The sequence below is a fragment of the Dipodomys merriami genome, unplaced genomic scaffold (assembly GCF_024711535.1).
Source record: "Dipodomys merriami isolate MVZ:Mamm:240054 unplaced genomic scaffold, mDipMer1.0.p SCAF_2, whole genome shotgun sequence".
Classification (NCBI taxonomy): domain Eukaryota; kingdom Metazoa; phylum Chordata; class Mammalia; order Rodentia; family Heteromyidae; genus Dipodomys; species Dipodomys merriami.
This window is the reverse complement of record NW_027203381.1, coordinates 48,311,336-48,329,219: the sequence shown is the minus strand read 5'-3', so window position 1 is coordinate 48,329,219 and position 17,884 is coordinate 48,311,336. Positions and strand designations below refer to the sequence as shown.

At 36.2% G+C, this 17,884-nt stretch overlaps 1 protein-coding gene across 13 annotated transcripts in view; it reads right to left on the bottom strand.

Annotated features, from left to right (window-relative positions):
* Ptprm (protein tyrosine phosphatase receptor type M) overlaps nt 1-17,884 on the bottom strand; it is an 832,110-nt gene that overhangs the window by 357,690 nt on the left and 456,536 nt on the right. For all 13 annotated transcript variants that reach the window (XM_070029553.1, XM_070029556.1, XM_070029555.1 and 10 more), the window contains one exon: nt 2,191-2,499. In XM_070029553.1, the coding sequence (XP_069885654.1) occupies nt 2,191-2,499 (309 nt within the window). The remainder of the gene's footprint in view (nt 1-2,190; nt 2,500-17,884) is intronic.

The window sequence follows — 17,884 nt, the reverse complement described above, 5'->3', positions numbered from 1 at the left end:
GATGGACTTGAGAAGTAGCCAGGGAATCAAAGAGAAAGAGCATAGGGCAGGATGAAGGAGAAAGTCAAAGAAGGAGGAAGAAAACAGAGAAGAAAGTCCAGGAAGCAAAGGGCATGACATTCAAGATACGTAGAGAGAGAACAGGCTACAGGAGAGGAAAGTTATTACTTCTAGAGTGTGAGTCAAGATTCTAGAAGATTTTGAAAGCCAAAGCTTCCAGATAAAGAGGACAAGCCACTGAAAAGTCTTAGAGAGGTACATTTTAAAAATTAGTTTCATGAGTGAAGAGTGGTCCCTTAGTATCAGAGAAGGCAAGGACCTCAAAGATTAGAAATAATGCAAGAATTTTAACATAAAAAAATACTGGTAGTGGAAGTTGAGAGAAAAGAATAAAGTAAGTAGAAACAAAATATAGGACCAGAATAATTTTGGAAATATACCTAACAAGGGGCCAGCAATAATCTCTTGACAGTGTTCACCTGTATCCCAGGAACAAGAAGTAATAAAAACATAAGGATTCCTGTCCTGACCTTGTGACTTGTAACAAGTGATGACCAAAAATAACTGAGAGTAAGCAACAAAAGCTGAATATAATGGACAAAGGAGAAATAAAGGAAATAATGTGAGCGGCCTATTTGCATGGGCTGTTTCAAGGTCTTGCTTCATCAACCAAAGTGCCCAGTGGTAGGTAAGTAGGTAATAAACATTCAAACACACTTTACTAGCTCTTAAAAATACAAAGTGTCAGTGGTGGCTGGTGGCTCATACCTGTAATCCTACTCAACAGTCTGTAATCTGAGGATTGCAATTTGAAGCCTGCCCAGACAGGAAAGTCTATAACACTCTTTTTTCCCCAATTAACCAAAATTCTAGATGTGGAAGTATGGCTCAAGTATTGGAATATCAGCCTTGAGAGATAAAGCTAAGCAGGAATGTGAGGCCCCAGTTCAAGCCTCAGTACTAGCAAGAATCAACAATAAAAACTAATAAATATCCCACAAAGTGTCAGTCTGCCTATTTTATTCACAATTTAATAAGTAATCAAAACCAATTACCAAAACCCTAACTGGTTGCATAAAGAAACAAAAACAGATTAACATCTATTTTTCCCAGGAAAAAAATTATCCATTTAATGAACTCCCCAAGTTTTTTGCCACTTATTTATATGTCTAAAAGATGAATTTTATGTTGGCATTATATTTTAGGTACCTCATGAACAATGAACATGTTATTAAAAACCAAGTACATTCGGACAAAAGTACATCTGTACCCTATGCTCTGGGTTTCAAGAACTGGTTTTTTTTTTTTTATCATTTTAAATTATTTCAGAGAGTTTTTTTGGGGGGGGGGAGGGTCAGGTCTTTGCAGCCTGGGTGCTGTCCCTCAGCTCTTTAGCTCAAGGCTAGCACTCTACCTCTTGAGCCACAGTGCCACAGCTTTTCTCTTTTTGCTTATGTGGTGCCGAGGAATTGAACCCAGGGCCTCATGCATGCAAGGCAAGCGCTCTACCACTGAGCCACCTTCCCAGCCCTTCAGAGAGTTTATATGATGAGTTGTTTATATGATGAGTTTATATGATGAGTTTATATGATGAGTTTATATGATGAGTTTATATGATGAGTTTATATGATGAGTTGTTGGTGATATGCACGGTTTATTTGCTATATTTTTGTTTATTAACCTGAAATCTATTTGTAACACTTTCCACATGGGGAAAAGGTCTCATTCTGTGACAGCCAACTCAATGGCAAGACTTGTGAGTACTGCACTGAAAGTAGCAGCAGCCTCTATTTTGAGCTGAACTTTTATGGGCAGTAGGGAAAATGTTTCAGAATGCCATTCAAATACTGTAGAATAAGCATTTCACATATCTCATCTCATTTCCCCCAAACAAATTTTTAGTTCAATGTTTTAGCAAAACCTGACAGAAACGGTTAGAGGAATATAGAATCAGAAATAAATATAAAAGTACTATATAGCCAACAAAGAATTAAAATTAACTTCTACATCTTCATTCCCTCTATTGAAGACAGTGTTTAAGAACACAGAGCAGTGGAACACACACTTTTCTATTAGTTGGCAAAGCAATCCTTCCTTCTGTTGTCACTATAAACCTCTTACTCTAAAAGAAATAAAAGTTGCTACTGAAAAAACATAATTGACACAGATGCATCATTTAAAAGTGCTCACCATCTTCATCTGTCTGCACTATGAGTTCTTGACTTTCCTTCCGCCCCTCAGGATTCATGAGGATGAGCTTCACGCTGACGTTGGTGTAGGGTGACAGGTTAGTGATTGTGTGCTGAGGGTGGGAATTATCTGTATCCCAGCTTACTTCTTCTCTCACTTGCTCTTGTCCTCCAACTTGGTAACAGTAGTGAACGGTGAGGTTGTAACTATGACAACGAGTTACATTGTATCCAAATGGCTCCCACCGGATGGTGATTTGTCGAGATTTGACCTCTACTACTTCCAGCTTTCTGGGGCCACGCATGGGATCTATATATTTTTTTAAGGAAAAGAAGAAACAGAACATAAGAGGAAAAAAACATAAACTATCTGGTGAAGCCCAAATATCACACACACACACACACACACACATACACACACACACACACACACACACACACACACACACACACACACACACACACACACACACACACACACACACTTTTTCCCCCAAACCTAGTCTTCTTTCCTTCTGCAATAATCCCAGGAGGGGTGCGCGTGTGCACGCACGCACACCAGTACTGGGACTTGACTTTCATTCAAAGCTAGCACCACAGCTAACCACCTGTGCCACAGCTCGATTTCCAGCTTTAGGTGATAAACTGAGATAAGAGTCTTATGAACTTTACTGTCTTGGCTGTCTCTGAATCAGCAGCTTCAACTCTCAACCTCCTGTATGATTAGAGTCAAGAGCTACTGCTACCTGGCACAATCCCTAAATGTTAACTGGTCATAAGGCCACTCAGGATAAAGAAGAAAATTTCTGTTCACTTCTGCTCTGGAATGTGTCTATCTGCCTCATTTCTAATGAATGAATAAAATGAAATGTGAAAAACAGTTCTGGGAGATATATAAAAGGAAGAAGTTCACCATTTTTGTTTCTTTCTCCTTACTAGTAAAATGGATTGGTGATATTAAGCTGGGAGCTCAGCCATTATGGACCAAGGAGTATGTAAATGTGAAGAATTCAAGACAATAATTAAGCCAGACCTTGGGTCCTATAATCACTGAGTTCCCATGCAAGACAGCCAAGATTTACATTAGGAAGAATAGATGTTATCTTACTTTAGACTCTTTTCCTCAGGGTCTTTGGCACAAGAAACCAATCTTATACATGTTGTGATTTTCAGGATTAATTTATAATTACATATTTAGGGAAAATAAGAGCAGAAACTAGAGGAATCAGCATAAAATGATATAGTGTTCAGGAAGCACAGATACATAGGCCATCTTCAGTTCTGATTTGCACAAAACACAGGATCAATGCTGAAGTATCTCTTGCCTGTTCATAACAATGTCTAGTATTCTACCTTAACTTGTGCTCCAAAAACATTTCCAAGCTTAGAAACCTAAGTGATAAGCATTTTGAGTAGTTCAAATTTAAAATATATAGAGAGGAAGTTTAAGTTTATGAAATAATAAAATATAGAACATCTAAATATATAACATTTATTGAATATTTGCTATGTACCATGTGCTGTTCCAAGAACTTGACTAGGCTCTAAGCTAGCATACTTATTATACATTTGATAATTTAGAGTTTTGTTTGCCTTTAGTGTGGTTACTGTATATAAATGTACAGAGATCTATAGTTTTATCTAGAGTTGATAAGGGAAAATAGAGGAAAAATAGACATTATGTGTGAATTGTGTTACATGTATAAGCTACTTTTCTCCCTCCCAGGAATCCTGTAGATTAGATACTTGTATTCACAATACATTGATGCAAAAATTGTGGCCAAGTCAGGCTTGGTGACTTTACCATGTCAGGTCTGGAATGTGATACTCAGATTTAGAGATAACAAAAACATATAATACCTTGTTACTTCTTCTGTGATCTCTACCAGGACAAAGAAATCAGAAGAAAAGAGCAATGAGATTAAAGATATGTAAACACTAGTAAAGAATAATAAATGTAATGAAGATACAATGTATTTAGTTTGGAGTCAAAGCTGTTGGAGAGAATTCTCCTTCTCCCTTCCATTTATTTGAGCCAAGATATGAGTCATTGTCCTCAGCCCAGTTTGTACTGTAGAGAACTGGAAATGTGTCTGGACTATTGTTGGAAGTTACTTTTCTTATTTCGATGAATCTCTAAAACAAATATGAAAGGAGAAGTTTTAAACCCCAGAATCAAACTCTAGGAGTACCACATCAGTCTAGCAACTTGCACCTATATGAGAAATAAAAAGACATCAGGAAAGTTAGAGGAAGATTTCCTATATTACAGTCAATGGAAGACAGGACTTTGGGGGTAGGTGTAAAACACATTTTATCTTAGGTGACATAGGAAGAATTGAAGGCAAGTGGTGAGTAGGTATGTACAGTTCAAACAGATCCAGGATACAGGTATGTTAGGTGGTAGCGTCAGGTGCTCTGGCAGTCTACTGTCAAAAGAATGTTCAAACAGGGCCTTGGGACAATGAGAGGTCTTGAAATGTGGCGGGCAACCAGATCATTCCTGGATTCCAAAACGGCAGCAAAGTGACTTAAGGAGAGAATAGCTGAGGACCAAGGATATAGACACAAAATGGAGAGGTCTAGGAAACCTTTAGTTTGCTTAATTTGTGAGCCCTGTAAGTTTGCCTGGATTCTTCTCTTTATACCTGCTAGAAGTGGGGTCGTTTAGCAGCCTTAAACTTTCTAGTAACATATTTTGTGTCTTTTGTGGGAATTTAGGGATTAAGTATTTCTTTTCCTAGCTTGGACTCAACAAATACTAACATCACTAAATTAATTCTTCATATGTAAATTACTAGTGTTAGGGAAATATCACAAGTCAGCTATTTAGAAATTATACTCAAGATTTATTTCCACATTAGGAATTTATAGTTTAAAGAAATGTCTAATTTTATTTAATGCTTCATTAGTTGAACGTTTATACAAACTTTTAATAAGCTTCAGATATCTTATAGGTAAACAGATTAGCAATTGTTTCCTTCACCTTTTTTCCTTATTAATCACAGGTTTCCACAACGACTGTTCTGCAGCATTTCCCCAAGTATTTCATCAATTTTCCCTACTAATAAAATGACTAAACACTTCTGAAATTAGTTTAAACAAGTAGAACTACTCTAACTTAATTTCCATGGAAAACTACTATTTTCTGCATAAATTAGTTTGCATCATTTCAGCATTTTTTAGCCAAGAAAATACACACTTAACTCTTTAGAAAAGCAAAGTCATGCTGAGTAGAAGGCAGTGAAGCAATAGGGAATCACCCTAGCTCTCTCTAATCAAACAGAGATTTAGGGCTCTAACATGCATTTCACACCAAGAGACCAAGGAGAAGAAACATATAAACAGATAGGAAATCAGAAGAATGAAGAACTTCTACCTAACACACACACAAGGATGGAAAACTGTGAAGTGCCTTCCTACCACTCCCCATCCCACACCAACAACTCAATTAAACCATGAGAGCAGCTCAGACAATGACACACATCAGGATCATGAGACCACTGCACCCAGATGCAGAAAACCTTTACAATGCTGCCAGTCAGCTCAAAACAAATGCCAGGAACTGTGACTACCCCACCAGGTACCCCTCCCATGGGAGACAAGCATTGGTGATGATCCAGGGTGCTTGGCCCCATCCTCACACCTGAGAAAGAACCCCATACTTGAAAAGGGCAAAAAGGCAAGAGCCCTTCCACATCTCCCTGTGTGCTTTCAAAGGAAGGCCACCAGCACCAATAGTGGTGGGGCAATGGAATTCTGTATTCTCTGTGGCCCTGGCTGCCAACAGAAAACCTGATCTTCTAAAAGACAGTGGGAACAATCTCTCCACGATTACCAATGACAGATGGAAATCTGCTCTTTCCAAGGCTTATTCTTACCCTAGAGATCTGAACCCAGCCCTTGTACCTCCTACCCCTGACTGGGACTGAGCAAGAATAAGTCCACCAAGTGCCTGCCAGTCCAGGGCTCCAGCTCCTCACTCCATGGAAAGTAGACTCCATTTCAGGACCAAGAAGAAACCAGTCCAGGATTCCAGTGGGGACAATCTCAACACAACCCTGTGGGAACCCACTCCCTGTCAGACCCATGCCTGTCCCAATTCAGGATTTGGGCAAGGACAACCTCCCATTAATGCAGAGGAGAAACTTGCACCCTTCTCCTCAGGGCTCAAATGAGAATCAGGTGTAGGAATGTGGTTCTGGCTCCCCAAGAAACAGATGCCAGTCCAGGGCTCGGGTCTGAATGAGCTCTACACTATGAGTGACTGGAATCGGCCTACCCCTGATACAGAACCTGGCCAAAACACTGGACTGCTGTGTTCTACTTTACATGAACTGGCCTGAAAGCCTAAATCTAGGCAAGGACACCAGACTTGCCTGCATACCACAGATCCTAACAACTAAACAAGATATATTATACTTTTGGCACCACCCAGAGCTGAAGGTTGCTAAACACAATCACACTCTACCACTGACTTCACCACAACCTGAATGACCTTGACAATCCCTAAATCCAAATGCATAAATCATGATAAAAGATTACAAAATTCCCAAACAATCAAAACAACCAACGAAATCCAAAAGCCAACAACAATCCAGGGAAGGACCATAATGAGAGTAAAGAAGGGATGGAGGACAAAAGAACCATTAAAGTAATAAGAGAATTGGCCAACAAAATAAAGGGGATATGCAAAAATAAATAGAAGAATGGAATGCAGAAATGGCAAAGAACATAAATTTGTCCAAAAATATATGGAGAGAAAAGAAGAAATGCTACATACTTCAATAAAAGATAAATTAACACCATGAGAACTGACCTTAACAAAAAACTTGGAAGCATGAAAGGTTCAGTATCCCTATTGCAAACCACAACTGAAAGCCTAAGCAACAGAATAAGTGACATGGAAAACAGAGTATCAGGGATTGAGGTTAAAATAGAAGAATTAGACAAAAAAAAATCAAAGGCATGAAAAAACACTCAGAACATTCCAAAGAGAAATCCCAGAATTGGCAGACTCTGCCAAAAGTGCAAATGTACACATAGGTTGGATAGATGAGGGGAAAGAATTCAAAACTAAAGTCATTGAAAACCTATTCAATAAAATAATAACAGAAAACTTCCTCAATCCCAAGAGATAAAATCTCACCTACGTGACAGAAGCACACAGAATTCCTAGTAGACAGGATCCAAAAAGAAATACACCTAGACACATTTTAGTGAAAACTCTGAATTTGCAAACCAAGGAATTAATTTTAAATACAGCAAAATTAAGGAAGGACATATATTACAAAGGCAGGAAGATCACAATCATTGCAGATCTCTCCACACATACTCTCAATGCAAGGAAAGCCTAGAATGGTATAATTCAAGTCCTGAAGATCAATAACTGCCAACCCAAACTGGTACTTGCAGTGAAGCCATCATTCACAATTGCCAAAGGACAGGTCAACCAAACAAAAGATGAGCAAAAAAGACTCTGAGTTAAATGATCCTATAACCCAAATATACTTAACAAATATCTACAGAATATTCCACCCAGCAACAACCCAATTCACGTTCTTCTCAGTAGCTCATGGAACATTCTCCAAATTTCATTATATCATAGGACATACAAAGAACCTAAACAAATACAAGAGATTGAGATAACTCCTTGCACTCTCTGACCACAGTGGAATCAAAGTAGTTCTCAACAACAAAACAAATTGCAGGAAAAGTAAAAAATATGGCGACTAAATAACACACTACTGAGTAGCACATGGGTCACAGAAGAAATTAAGGAAGAAATTAGAAAGTGCTTACAATTCAGTGAAAATGAAAACACATCACAACAAAACCTCTGGGATACAGAAAAAGCAGTACTACAAGTTTATAGCTCTAAGTGCACCCATAAAGAAAACAGAAACAGCTCAAGTAAATAATCTCATGATGCGACTAAAATTTAGAAAAATATGAACAAATCAAACCTAAAACTTACTATATAGATAGCAAAGATTAGGGGAGAAATGAATGAAATAGAGACTGAAAAAAAAAACTGTACGTAAAATCAATGATACAAAAAGCAGGTTCTTGACAAAAATTAATAAAATTGACAGAACACTAGTGAGATTGATGAAGAGGAGAGGAGATTCAAATCAATAAAATCAGAGATGCCACAGGAAATATTACAACAAACATCCTATGCTCAAAAAAGTACGAAAACCTAGCAGAAATGTACAAATTTTAGAGATCTACAAACTGCTTCAGCTGTACCAAGAAGATATAAACCAGTTAATCAGGCCAATAACAAGCAATTGAGATTGAGGAAGTAATCAGAAGTGTCACAATAAGGTTAAAAGCTCAGGCCTGGATGGATTCACCACTGAAATAATCTATAAGACTTTTAAGTTGGACTTACAGCAACACTCCTCAAACTCTTCTATGAAATAGAAAGAGGGAACAATTCCAAACTCATTCTATGAAGTCAGTATCACCTTCATCCCATAACCAGGGAAGGAACAAACACAACAAAAAGATTTTTATCAATTATCCTGATGAACACAGACACAAAATACCAGCCAACAGAATCCAGAAACAACGAACATCCATATTCACTGCCACAGTATTCACATTAGTCAAGATATTCAAACAACCCAGATTCCCCACAATAGCCAAAAACTGTGATAACTATACACAAGGGACTTTTACATAGCCATTAGAAAGAGTAAAATAATGTCATTTTCAGAGAAATAGATGCAACTATAACCAATCACATTAAGTGTAGTAAGCCAAGCTCAGAGAGACAAACTGCATATATTCTCTCTGATATATGGAAATCAAACATAAAATATAATAGGATTTGATAATTTATACAAGATTCTAAATATACATAATAAGATCAAAAGGGTATACTCTTAGGAGAGAAACTCAAAGGTGCAATGCCTAACTGCCTCTTAGGAGACAGAATCATCAAAAACTAAAAACTAAAGAAAAGAAAGAAAAAAGAAGAGGTTTCTTGTTTCCATATTTTGGACTTTTTTTTCTCTCTCTCTATATATATACATATATGTATAATTATATATATATACACATATATGCATATATACATAAGTATGTATGTTTTTGATGATTTTGTTTTCTTCAGCTTATGTATGGTGTATTCAAGTGTACATCATCAGAAGGGGTTGGGGGGAGGTACAGAACTCAAAGGAAAAAGGGTAAAAAAGTGCAGCAGTGTTGCTCACTGGACACTGATGAAAGTGACCTATACAATTGTAGGTGAGGACAGGAGGGAGGGACTGATAGAAAATGAGGGAACAGAAGACATTGTACAAAAGAAAATATACCATTACCTGATTCATATAAATGTAATCTCTCTTTACATCACTTGAATAAATAAATTAAATTAACAATAAAAAAGTAAATAATAATAATAAAAAGTAAACAATAATAAAGTAAATTAACAATAAAAAGGAAGGCAAGGTCAAAGTTCAGCAAAATAAAACAGGAAGTGGGTATGAAAAAGGGGTGAGCTAGTATCAAGAAGAAAGATGTAGACAAATGAAGAGGAGAAGAGGGGGAGAATGCATTCAAGAATCCAATGTATATCCTACAAACTTAAGAAGAGTAAGGGAAGGGATGGATAGATGAGGGGTAGGCAGGTATGTTGAAATGGGTGACATTCATAAAATATATTCTATTCATAACTGCTTTGTTAAATGGAAACTCCTTTGTACAACTACTTGAAGATAATACTAATAAAAAAAGAAGCAAGGGTTCTGTCTACTGGTCAAATTGTCTTGAAATGCAAAGGCTCTTTTCCCTTCTTTGCTAGTACTTTTTAGAATCCCATCATGCTAAATTATGACCCCAGCTTTTTATTCATTTGACAAGTAAGACAGCTAAGCTTAGCACAAAACAACCATCTCCAGAGCCAAGTATATATAGTCACTATTGTCATGAGTTTTAATTAATAAGCTAGATGAAAAGGCTCATAGTTATTAACTGGCATTAAGGTTCAGGTTAACCCAAACTTGTCTTATAAAAACAGGTGTGCAATAGAAACAGTCCCTGACTCAAGGTGACAACTTGAGTTAGAATTTTCAAACTTTACAATGGGGAAAAAACAATGCACACTTAGTAGAAGCTGTATTTCGTATTTTGAATTTTTATCTATCTTTCCCGGACTAGCAGCAGTGTCTGACAGCTCCCAGTTGGTTCAGTAACCATGAGGGGAAACAAACTGATGTCCACCAGTGCATGGTGTTGCTAGTCAGATATTTGGCAGGTTAGGTGGGTTCAGTGCAGTATCAGCTTAGGATATCTTCAACTTAAGATGCATTTACACAGAGAAAACTCCATCCCTAGTCATGGTATATCTAGATTTCCTTTTATATACTTTCTAAGCCTTAGTCGATTCCCTATGGTTCTGCTGTACCTACTAATATGTTGATCCCAACACAGCAGAGCCAATACCAATAAGGTTGGGGATGAATCATACAAATCCCAGTGTGATAAAGGTCATTTTGACTAATTCCTTAGCACATATTCAAATGTCAAAAAGCCTGAAAGAGAATCTGAAGCCATATTTGGCACAAACCACATGGTTCATAAGAGATACAGTAATAGTCATTGTCTCCTGCCAGGATCTAGATGAAAAACATGTTACCTGGGATAGAGTAAATCACAGAGGCCAATCCCCAGTACAAAAATGATGAGGATGAGGAGGATGAGGATGATGATGAGGATGATACAGTAACAACAACACAACGAGATGTATCCAAGAATATGAGTAAATCCTATGTGCTACCATATTTGTGAGAGTTCTCCTTTAAGGATCTGTTGACAGGCCGAGTCCAATGCCTAAGAAGAGCTGACACGCCTTTCAATTCATCCTAAGTGTCCCTTCCTTCTGCTAGTCTGCAAAATTTAGTTTGAACCAACCATGGATTTATAATCATTGCAACTGAAGTTAGTGTTTTTATAGTACCTTTATTTTCAATGTTTCTATAGAAACATTTTTAATAATGTGTTAATAACTGTGCATGAACTATTCCACAGGGACATTACTCTAGTGCATAACACTAATGATCACTGACGTCTTTGAGGGGCATCACTGTAGAAATATATATCACCCTGAAGGACATATATGGTGAGTTCATAACCAAAAATGTACAATTTCAGTAGGCTAATTGCCATGTACACTGCATTTCTGAAAATGGTTCCCCCTAATACCTCCCCTGGCATTCTATTACAACCACTCTATGTGCAGCATATAAATCTCTTACGTTTAGATAACAAAGTAATAAATTATATTCATAGGAGTGGTAGTCATAGCACACTTGTTCCTCTTTACTCACAATCCTAAAGATGCTACTGAGAATAAGGATCAATTCTAAGGCCATTTCTCTTCACACACCCCCAACCACAACGACATGTCCTCCCTTCTCTGAAATGAGCATCATGACAGACCCCACTGCATGAAACATAAGGCTGATCAGTCCACTCTTGGGTACAGAGGCTCATGCTGAGAAAGAGAGACAAAATGGCCTCCCCAAGGAGCTAATAGGTAGAGGTGGGGGTGGGGGAGATTATCCAGGGAGCTCTGAAGCATTTTTCATCTTGTTCTTTTCTGTCAGTTTGAGCCAGGTTTCCCATAGAGAAGCTTGACAGCTGCAGTCCAGACCTGAGGGACCAGCAAGCCCTGTTGTAGCCTCCAGTGCTTCAGCTTCCTATTTAATCAGTGATCCAGCCTCCTTCTCCACTCAGTCCTGTTCCTCTCCAAATAAGGGCCAGAGCTGACTGATAGGATCAATTTCCACTGCAGGTTCAATTCACAGCTCATTTCTCTGGAATTCTGCACTTTACCTCCTATTACTTCTACAGTGCTTTCTCAGAAACTCAATTTCAGAACCTCTGAGATTATTTGGGTGTAATTTGGGGATCCTGTCATTGATAATCAAAAACATAGATTACAACCAATGCTCCTGCTAACAGATACCTCTTTTCTACCTGTTCATGAACCACACAGAGGTCTATTACAATAAGGGGACTAGCACCTGAGTGGAATGGTGGCCCCTTCAGTAACTTCAAGCTCTTGTTTTCTGCCTTACCAGATTCCTAAAAGAGGGTGACACATAGCAGCAATCACTTCATTTACTTTACTATTTATAAAAATCAAAGCAAACAGAAAATTTACTAGTAGTACATTGGCACACCCAACAATTCTGTATTCCTAAAGTAGCAAAGATTCAGACATGTGGTGTTCTTTTCAAGTGACAATTTTTGAATCAGTGAATGCTTTCCAGAGTTTAAACAACATATTTACTATTGAAGCAGATAATTCTGAAATACATTAAGTTGAATTTACAGGAGTCTACTGGCATCTGCATGCCACTGGTGTAACTGAGTAGATTTGAACTTAGAAGAATTATATAATCTGAATGGTTTCTTCTAATAGAATCCTTTTCCCAATATGTATTAACACTTCTCACAATCTACCCTAAGTAGAATCAATAAATTCCCTGAAAGCACTTGGGAAACTGAGGCAGGAGAATCAGGAATTTGAGGCCAGCCTGGGGATGTAGTGAATTTGAAGCCAGTAAAGAACAGAGACTAACTTTGTCTCAATAAACAAATAAAGCTAAGTAAATAAATAAAACAAAAAGAAATACTCTAGATAACTATTAGCCTTAGTTATGAATCACATAATTCTACACAAAGGAAACTAATTTCATTTCTCAAAATAAAGTGAAGCTGGCTCTCAAAAAAAGGACTAAGATAAAATATTTTTAAAAGGCCTTTAAGAATAAATGTAGAAACATGCAGCAATGCTAAGCCCTATATGGAAACAAGCATTTCACTTCATTTCTTGGTTTATTATTGCATATTCTCACAGGTCTTTTATGTTTCCCAATGGCTAATTTGAACTAGGCCTAATTTTTAATCTAAGATCCCATATTTCTGTGAAACACATGACCCAGATATCAACTGATAATTTAGCTCCCATCCCATGAGAAAGCTGGCATTTCTATTTTTATTTTATAAAGGATTGCATTATGTAAAAAGGTGGGAACACTTTTAGTAGGAACTAAGGTTCCCTCATGGATCAGTTGACAGATGCATCAGTCTTCATAGTGGCCAAGAGCCTGTTTAGTTCTCCACTTGTTCAACTGCTAAAACAATAAGTAACCTCATTTCAGGAGAATTTCACTAAGTCTTTCACCTTAAAACTTTGAAAGAATGTTTATAGGATACATGTTTATGTGAACAGTTTGATGAATGGAGATTGGAGAAAAAGAGGGGGACAAAGTTTACTAGCTATACCTTTAAACATAAGACTGTGTGGGTAATGATGAAGTACTCAATGACAATAAAATCTGGCACAGTTTATTCTGCTTGAATTGATTAACAGAACTAAATATGAATAGAAGTCTCACAAACGTTGAAAGACTATTTTTAAAACCTGAAGTATTCATTTTTGGTTGATTCTGAAAATTTTTGAAATTGTAAGAAAACTTTTAAAATACATCGAAAAATACAAAATGAAATAATCACCTGTATGCCTACTAAAAATAAGTATTAACCTTTTGGATTTTGCTTTAGAGTCAATTTTGATTAAAGAAATAAATTATTATAGGCATAAATTCCTTCCACTCCTGACTTGATACCCTAAGGAAATTAAATACCATTCTCAGACATAGATTCGTATTTTTACTGTAGGATTCTTTAAAATTTTCACAAATGCTACTATCCTTTGCAACTCAGCATTTCAATGTGGCCAAGTTGATGCATAAACACCTATCACTTTATAATTCATGTATAGAATTGCATTATTAAAGTATAGTTTACTCATCTGTTTCCCCAGTGAGGGATGAAAGGTTGTGCCTACTTTCTCATTATTATAGGAAGTGGCACAGACCACATCCAGAAGCAAAAAAATGGACTGATAACTTGGATGACACCAAATTGTCCTCCAAAAGAAAAAGAGTTCAATACTCCATTTTATCCAAACACATCCAATAGTGATTTCCTGAGAACATATCGTAAGTGGTACTAGATACAGTTAAATGTGAATAAGCAAAATTTAACATGGAAGAATTATAACAACTGTTACATTTACTTGAAATAACCTTTAAAGTAGATATTAATAATGTACAAAAATACTTTCTTTGATAGGAGCAATTCTGACAGGTGTCTATGCAAAACATCTCTCTTAATCATTCATTATATTATGTTATAATATGTGTTTATATGAAAGCAAATCATTAAATGTTAAAAATAGAGAATTAGATATATTCATAAATTGATGGATAATACATTTCCATGATTACTATTTCTGATTATAATTAATACTAATTATTATTGTTCTTAATAATAATATTCCAACAGTGTATTAGGGTTCCTTTTCCCCCAAAACTGCATTATTAGGGTATCTTTTTCAAATCAGCATCTATTGTTACTATTCTTGATGATGGCCATTCTAAATGTTAAGATGGAATCTCAGTGTTGTTTTGATGTGAATTTCCTTTACAAACAGAGATGAACATTTCTTCATGTGTCTATTGGCCATCTTCTGAGAAGTCTCTACTCAGTTAATTTGCACATTTATTAATTGATTGTTGATCCTTTTAGAATTTACCTTGAGCTCTCTGTATATTCTACTTATTAGGCCATTATTTGACGTATATCTGGCAAACATCTCCCATTGTGTAGACTTTCTTTTTAGATTGTTAACTATCTTGTTAATTCTTGTTAATAACTATATCCTATGTTCCTTGTTAACTATGCAATCCCAATTGTCAATTCTTTCTTTGATTTTACTTAGAAAGTTCCTACCTGTGCCAAGAGGTTCTGATGTTTCTCCTATTCCTTCCTGTAGTAATTTAATCATTCCAGATCTTACCATGACGTCTTTGATCTTTTTTTTTTTTTTTTGTCAGTCACAGGGCTTGAACTCAGGGCCTGGGAGATGTCCCTGAGATCTTTTTCTCAAGGTTAGTGATCTGCCACTTTGAGCCACAGCTCTACTTCCTGTTTTCTGGTGGTTATTTGGAGGTAAGAATCTCATGGACTTATCTGCCTGGGCTGGCTTTGAATTGTGATGCTCAGATCTCAGCCTCCTGAATATCTAGGATTATAGACAGGAGGCACCAGCACACAGTTGTCTTTAATCTATTTTGAAAGTTATATTAGTATACATTTAGGGTTCCAATTCCAGTTTTCTGCATATAGATATCCAGTTTTCCTAATATATTTGTTAAAGAGGCTGTCTTTTTATCAATAATATGTTTTTAGATCGCTTTTCAAATATTAGATGGCTACAGGTCTGTGGGTTTATTTCTGAGTCTTCAATTCTGTTTGATTGGTCCACAGGCCTGTTTTTCTGACAGTACAACAAGCTCTGTAGTACAGTTTGAAGTCTAGAGTTGTTATACATCCAGAATTAGGTCTATTTGACTTAGGAATGAATTTGCAATTCAGGGCTTTTTGTTGTTCCACATAAATTCTTGGATTTGTTTTTTCTATTTCAGTGAAGATTGACTACTCTGGAAAGTAGTTTAGAGATTGTTCAAAAAACCAAATATAGAACTATTCTATGCTCCATTAATAGTTCTCTTGAGCATTTATTCTAAAGATTACAAATCAAGATACAGTAAAGGTACTTGTACAACAATGTTCATTGCTGCAGTATTCACCATAGCCAGCCTAGATCCCTCAATGAACAAATTGATCAAGAAAATACACAATGTAATAAAATTCATTTATTAGGAAAAATATACCATTTCCAAAGAAATATATGGACCTAAAAATAGTATGTTAAGTGAAGTAAGTCATGACCAGAGAGACAAAGGACCCATGGTTTTGCTCATATGTGGAACCTAGAATTTATAAATGTATACGTAAACACATACAGATGCAATTGTACACAAATGTATTAACTGAGATACGGCATTTACAGAGGAAACTTCAACTGCTGTAATTCCTTAGAAAATGAATTCAAGATGTGAAAACCCGACAATCAGGACACTAGCACTCGAATGGCAGGGCAATAAGGTCAATGAGAGAGGGGGTAGATGATTGAAGAGAGGAAAGTCTGGGAGAATGCAGTCATAATATTCATTGCATATCCCATAAAATTAAGAAAATGAGGGGAGGTTTTGGTTGTGAGGGATGGAGGAGAATGATGAAAAGGATGACACTTATTGAGACATATTGTTCTTATTTGATGAATGGTAACTCCCTTATACAACTACTTAAAGATAATAAAAATATAACTAAACATAAGTAATATTACATGATTTACTCTGAAGGACAAGCTATCTATACTACAAGACAAACTTTATTTTAATGCAGGAAATGTAGTAGTATGTTTCCAGACCCAAGTTACAGTGTATCTCTTGGACAAAAGCAAGTGTAAATTAAAATTGCAGGTGTTTCTACTGAAGACCAAGCTGTCGGGTCTGGTCGTAGGAAAGAAATTAAATCTGATGGTCACAGGCTAATCAGATATAATTATCTGGACCTAAAACATCCACAGCCAGTACTATCTTCTGGATCCCAGGAGATACAAGTACAAATCTTCTATGAACAAAATTATCTTAAATTGTCTTCCTTTTTAAAATCTGAAATGAAGCTGAAATTAAAAGTTCACTAACAAAGATCATTTTAAAATGCAAGAAACAAACTATCCTGAGTAAAAGAAAACAGAAATATGAAACAGTGGATCATTTAAACCATAAGTGAAGAATATAAAATTTGAATATACTTTCAAACTTAAAAATATAAGTACAATGATTAGTATGTCATAGATCACAATAAAAATGACTGAACAACTTTAAGAATGACATTACTTTAAGAAGTTCATGTTATTGAAATAAAACAAAAACTTCATGAATTAAGCAACAAAACTGACACAAACTAAGGAAGAATTAATGAACTAAAGGACTGCAGGATGGGTCAGAGGAAATTATATGGAAAGGCATCATAGAGAAACAACAATAAGAACAAAATAGAAAATAAGAATGAAAGATCAAGAACAGAGTCTAAATTTATCCATGTCTCATTCAAGTTCCAGAAGTAGAGGAAATAAAGACAAGTCATATACTCTTTAGAAATCAAAACATCAAAACATGCAAAAATTACACTAACAAGTGCAAAACTGAAATTCAGTGCACATTTTGATATACTACAAAATGCTTCAAACAGATCTTATAAGCATCTGAAGAGAAGGAGCATATTACTGTCAGGAAGTCCTATGTAGACTGGCAGGCAGCTCTCAGAAGCCATGAGAGAGGGCAGAACACAAAGGGAAAAAGTATGGTCTAAGTCAGAGGAGCTCATATGTTAACTCAGATTTTCCTGCTCATTTAACTATCTTTCCTGGATAGACAAGAAACCAAGATTACATCAAAGACTCATAACTGGGTATGTTTATTATCCAAGTGATGAGAATTACAGACGGGCCAAAAATCAGGAAGAAAAATCATATTTAAAGGAAGGCCTGAGATGCTAGGAAAAATCATAGAGAGCACATGCATGAGATCACAGAGAGACACACACACACATACACATGAGGGAGAATAAGAATGAATACTAAAAAGACAAAACCTTATCTATTCACAGACAGAATGAATGTTTGGAACTCAGAAAAGATCTACAAGTTATGAGCAAAATGTATGAATATAAGTTTTGAAACCCTATATATTTTTATATAT